This window comes from Pyrus communis, chromosome 7 (assembly GCF_963583255.1).
Source record: "Pyrus communis chromosome 7, drPyrComm1.1, whole genome shotgun sequence".
NCBI classification, from domain to species: Eukaryota; Viridiplantae; Streptophyta; class Magnoliopsida; order Rosales; family Rosaceae; genus Pyrus; species Pyrus communis.
The window spans coordinates 21,686,054-21,691,478 of record NC_084809.1 but is presented as its reverse complement, the minus strand read 5'-3'; the positions used below and the strand labels follow the sequence as shown (position 1 = coordinate 21,691,478).

Below are 5,425 nucleotides of genomic sequence, written 5' to 3'. Positions count from 1 at the left end.
TGTGTGAGAAGTAAAATGGGGTGTGTGGATAACACACCCCTTGTTTTATTAAAACTGGATGCCACAACAAGGACGACGAAACACACACCCCTTGTTTTATTAAAACTGGATGCCACAATAAGGACCACGAAGAACCTGTTTCATGTAGCTGGTTTCACAATAAATGAATCACGCGTACACCGACAAGATTTGTCCTAGTCATTGGCTGCTTCTTTCCTCTTTCTCCTCTCTGCTTTGCAGCTCAGCAGACCAATAATGTAGCTTTTATCTTCTTCACCAGAATTGCTACAAATACTCTCAAAATCTCTCTTCACTGGGAAGCACTTAACTTCCTCTTCACATCTCATTTAACTCTGACACAAGATATACAAACACACACAGTATATATATAATTGGAAGAATAAGCTCAAACATTCAACTGGGTTTCTCTCACATTCTTTCTGCCACCATCTCATTCAGATTATTCTCTATTACCAGGTACAGACTACGGAGAAATGCTATTGTTTTTTTTTCTTTTCTTTTTTTATTTTTGGTATTTTGTATTTATTATTTTATAAGCAGATAAATCTGTTCTGTTTTAGTTTCCTCTTATCACTTGGTTTTCTTAAGAAATCAAAACTTTGATTCGTTTGTGTTCGTTTGTATAATGCAACTTGGTGGTTCTAACTGGATTACAATAAGACATGTATTTATATGAGCTTAATCAAAGTTTGAACTCTCTTTTTTCATAAAACCCCATCAAGCTGATTGAGCTTAATGGCTTAAAGTTATATACAGTTTCATATATTTTGTTAGTAATATTATGCAATATATGATTTGGAATTGACGATTAAGTAAAGTGTAAATTTTTGCTTTCTTTCTATATTTTGGATTTGTACTTTTTTTCTCTTTCTATATATTTGTTAAAATTTGATTTCTATGCATTGAGTGGATAAAGATTCATGGTCTTGGTCAGATGGAACTGGATCCTTTGACAGTACAAAGATCAAGGGTAAGATTTTGTTGGCCCAAACCGGTTTGGAGGATTCGTTTTCAACTAAATGTATTCGGGACCGTCCCTGATGGAGGATACCTTTGATAAATTTATAACAAATATACAGACTGTATAGAGACATATTCTTTACTAGATTTAGACAGAGATTTTTCAGTAAAGAATAAATTCGTAGGATCTTGACAACATATGGTACTGTGTTTGTGTAGTGGAGTCTACAACTAAAGCTGGCAAATGCTCTGGATATTAATTGCTGAAAATTTGTATGTGCAGAATGGCCTGTAAAAGATTAGGCCAATGGTTAACTCTTCTAGTATGTTTACTGATATTGCTGAAAGCAGAAAGCCACCCTGTGGGAATCACTCTCGTTGAAAATGCAGTCGCTAAAGGAGCTGGTGAGAAATACTGTTGCACATCTTACAGCCAACTGATTAGAATTGAGTCTGTTACCTAAAGTTTCATTGTTCCAATGTCTGTTTCTTTTGAGTTTTATCTTAGTGGTGTTTCTAAATTTGGCACTCTATGCAGTGTGTTTGGATGGGAGCGCACCCGCTTACCACTTTGACAAGGGATTCGGTGCCGGAATCAACAATTGGTTGGTTCACATCGAGGTTTGTGTTTTTCCTATCATGCTAAAATGGATTTTAAAGATGAATGATAAGGGTGGGAATGTTAAACTTAAAACCCATTTATCTCCAACTTTTCAGTAGGAACTGAAAACTATTTATTGTATCTGAGCTCTGTTGTAACTTTAGTCAAATATAGATCCAGAATTCAGAGGTCTTGTACCTTAAACCTTTTTCTCTTGTCCATGCAACTAGGTGGACGATTCATTAGCTTAGTAAGCTTAGTTATTTTAAAATTTTGCATTGATATTCGTTCTTAGGGTGGAGGATGGTGTAACAGCGTTGCAACTTGCCTTGATCGCACAAATAATTACCGCGGTTCATCAACCAAAATGGAAAAGACAATGTCTTTTTCCGGGGTTCTTGGTAACAAGCAACAGACTAATCCAGGTTCGGTTAGGTTTTGTACCTCATTAATAGCTTTTGTATCTCAATTAATGTTTTGCCTTGCTGTGAAACTCTGTCGAAACAATAATATATATCTTAAGAATGACTCAGTAGTTGATGAACACAGCTCTCATTTTTCTCTTCTTTTTTGTTTTTTTGGCTAACACTAAAAATCAATTTTCTTTTCAATGCCAGACTTCTACAATTGGAATAGAATCAAAGTTAGGTACTGTGATGGCTCGTCATTCACTGGTGATGTTGAAGCGGTAGACCCAGTAAGTTTTTTAAGGTTCAATGAGCAACCCATGTTTTACATTAATTGATACAAAAGTCAAAACCTGGTGTCTATTGTACCTCCTCAACCCTCCGCTTTCCCATCACATGACATGTATCTAATCAAAACTAATTTGATCAGGCAACAAATCTTCACTTCAGAGGAGCAAGGGTTTTCCGTGCCATCATTGATGATTTATTGGCAAAAGGAATGAAAAACGCTCAAACTGTATGGACCATTCTACAAATGTATTTTTTTTCATCTTTTCCTCACTGCCGATAGCTCAACACCACCACTTGTAATGACAGGCTCTTATATCTGGTTGTTCGGCTGGCGGCTTGGCCTCGATTCTTCATTGTGATAACTTTCATTCTCTCCTACCTGTGGGTACTAAAGTAAAATGTCTAGCAGATGCTGGTTACTTCATTAATGCGTAAGGGCTACGCACGCACTTCTTATCTTTAGTCATGAAAGTTTGACCGAATATTATATTTATAAACTTTTCTAGTTTCTGAAGCCCTATAATGACTAACAGGAAGACTGTGTCTGGATCACAACACATTCAAACCTTTTACAGTGAAGTGGTTGCGCTACATGTATTGCATCTCTCTCAGGCCTCCGTTCTGTGCATGTGATAAGCGTTAGCTCCTAATACTGATAATTTATATGTTTTGTGCAGGGTTCGGCGAAGAACCTACCTGCATCCTGCACTTCAAGAATGAGTCCAGGGCTGGTATGTGTTTATATTCTTGTATGATTTGCTATTCGCCCTATCCTTATTACTTCTGATATTTCGTTCTACAATATTGAAGTGCTTCTTCCCACAAAATGTGGTACCCCAAACCCGGACACCAATATTTTTTGTCAATGCAGCTTATGATTCGTGGCAGGTTAGCTGATTCTCTTAATTCTTGAATGCATCCTATACTTTCGAGTTTAGTCTACTGTTCTGTGTTATTGATTTTCCTGAAGTTCAATAGCATATAATCCTGTATATGTGACCCTGAATATATAATCGAGTAACAGCTTGGTTTGTAATTGTAATAACTTTTTTTCTTTTTTGTTTGTATACTTTGTTTTATCTAATTTCTTACGAAAACCTACTCCGTAGCCTTTCATATTGAGTCTCTTGGTTCATTTTTTATCCTTGACACTTACAATTTACAGTCACTTATGTTTTACTGTAACTTTGCAAGGATAGATTTTATAATGCTTTCTTTGTTGAACTTGACGAGAGGAACAACGAGATTATCTTTTTTTCAATTTGTGCAGATTTTATCCTATTATTCTACAATTTATGAATAGAATGATAATTAGAGGTCACCTGAAATATGCTAACAAGCAACAATTACTAGTTCTCGATCTTCAAATGTATATAGACGTTGTTTACTCGTTTTTCCACATTCGGAGAGTATGTTAGGGTGCATGTTTTTCTGATTCATTGTTGTATCCTCTCAGATAAAGAACATTTTGGCACCGGGTGTTGCTGATCCTAAAGGTGCCTGGAAAAATTGCAAGCTTAGTATAAAGAACTGCTCACCCAGTCAACTTCAAACCATGCAAGGTATTTCAAAACCCTCCTTCACTTCATACCAGCAGCCTGTTCACTTCGTACCACTGTCCACGAGTTCCAATATATAGAAGCTTTGTTGGATCTTACCAAGAAAAGGTTTTGGCATGTTGCAACATTGCAAAAACAAAAACGTCTGCTGGAAAATTGACTTGTCTTTTCGTCTTGAAATATATTTTCAGAATATAGGTTACAGTTCTTAAACGCACTTGCTGGTGCGAGCAGTTCTTCATCTAACGGACTGTTCATCGACTCCTGCTACGCTCATTGCCAAATCGGAACACAGGAGACATGGCTGGCAACTGATTCTCCCATGTTGAGTAAGACGGTAAGAGTACCGTGATCTTCGTTCAATCTTGGGTTCATTCGGTTTTAACATGAAAAACTGAAACGTGTTATTGTGTTATGCAGACAATTGCAAAGGCAGTTGGAGACTGGTATTACGACCGCACTCCGTTTAAAAATATTGATTGCCCTTACCCTTGCAATCCCACTTGCAAAAACCGTGAATTTGATTCAAACCATCAGCAAGATTAATTTATTTTATGTTGAAAATATAGTTTTTATGAGCGACGAACATTGGTGTTCTATCTATGATACTTATGGTTCTCAGTAAAATTTAGAGTTTATTCAGAAGTGTTTTAAAATAGGTGAAAGTGCTTTTGGTGAAAATGTGTTTCAAACAAATTCTAAGTAAAAATACTTAAATCTTAAAGAAGCACTTAAAATGCTTCTTGGAAGATGCACATAACTGTTACTTGCACTTGCAGAAAGCACTTCAAGTGCTTTGGAACTCAAAAACATTTTCCCTAAAAGCACTTTCAGTAATTTTAAATGCACTTCCAAATGAGCCTTTATTCAATTAAGCTTTTATTTGAAAGTGATAGTAAACATCTTGTATATTGTCGCGAATAGAGTTATTCTAGGAATGTGATTGCAAAATTAAGTAGAATCCAATGACATCTGTGCTATTATTAAGAGTTAAAGAAAACCTAGCAATGATGAGTAGAAATAAAGACACAGGGCCAGAAAAAAAATACACATCTCACAAACAGCTAAACCCCTTCTCTATATCCATCCCCCTCTTTCCACCACTTTCTAATTATTTTAGGGGCATTTAACCTAATGAGTCATCTGACTTAACCTAATAATCAAACAAATACTCGACTATACTTAATAATGGCTCACAAAATTGGATTCATATCAAACTTCCCCATTATTTCAGCATATTATTCCACAATACGTTATTAGCACGAACGTGACGGTTTAAACAACAATTATTGAAGAACATATCCTTCTCCTAAACTGTCTATGATTGGACATATTATCGAAGACACGAAAGTTTTGATTGCATCAGTCACTGGAGTTTCTTCTACCCATGTCCGTCGTCAAGCCAATGGCATTGCTCATCGCCTAGTGCACTAGGCCCTTTGTTTTGGAATTAATTGGTACTTGGGTTGAGGTTCCAGCAGACCTCATTTCAGACCTACTAGTTGAGGAAGCTGATCTGTAACTATCTTTTTTTTTTTTGGCAAACGCTGACCTGTAACTATTTTGTTGTTTTCGTTCTGCACTCC

The 5,425-nt window shown here is 36.3% G+C and overlaps 1 protein-coding gene across 1 annotated transcript; it reads left to right on the top strand.

Moving 5' to 3' along the window:
* The first annotated feature begins 233 nt into the window (after positions 1-233).
* On the top strand, positions 234-4,721 carry LOC137739432 (pectin acetylesterase 8-like). Its single transcript, XM_068478997.1, has 13 exons — positions 234-477; positions 1,265-1,386; positions 1,520-1,602; positions 1,878-2,007; positions 2,200-2,279; positions 2,420-2,506; positions 2,587-2,711; positions 2,814-2,874; positions 2,958-3,011; positions 3,091-3,168; positions 3,737-3,842; positions 4,031-4,176; positions 4,260-4,721. Exons 2-13 carry the CDS (start codon positions 1,266-1,268, stop codon positions 4,383-4,385), a joined length of 1,197 nt encoding a protein of 398 aa, XP_068335098.1. The 5' UTR covers positions 234-477; position 1,265; the 3' UTR covers positions 4,386-4,721.
* Positions 4,722-5,425: the final 704 nt, after the last annotated feature.

What these genes read in the sequence shown, in the direction of transcription:
- LOC137739432 (XM_068478997.1), top strand. Translation starts at nt 1,266, where the DNA reads ATGGCCTGTAAAAGATTAGGCCAATGGTTAACTCTTCTAGTATGTTTA. An exon ending in ATGTTGAAGCGGTAGACCCA is followed by an intron (nt 2,280 to 2,419) that starts GTAAGTTTTTTA and finishes TAATTTGATCAG; the next exon opens with GCAACAAATCTTCACTTCAG. An exon ending in TCAACTTCAAACCATGCAAG is followed by an intron (nt 3,843 to 4,030) that starts GTATTTCAAAAC and finishes ATATATTTTCAG; the next exon opens with AATATAGGTTACAGTTCTTA.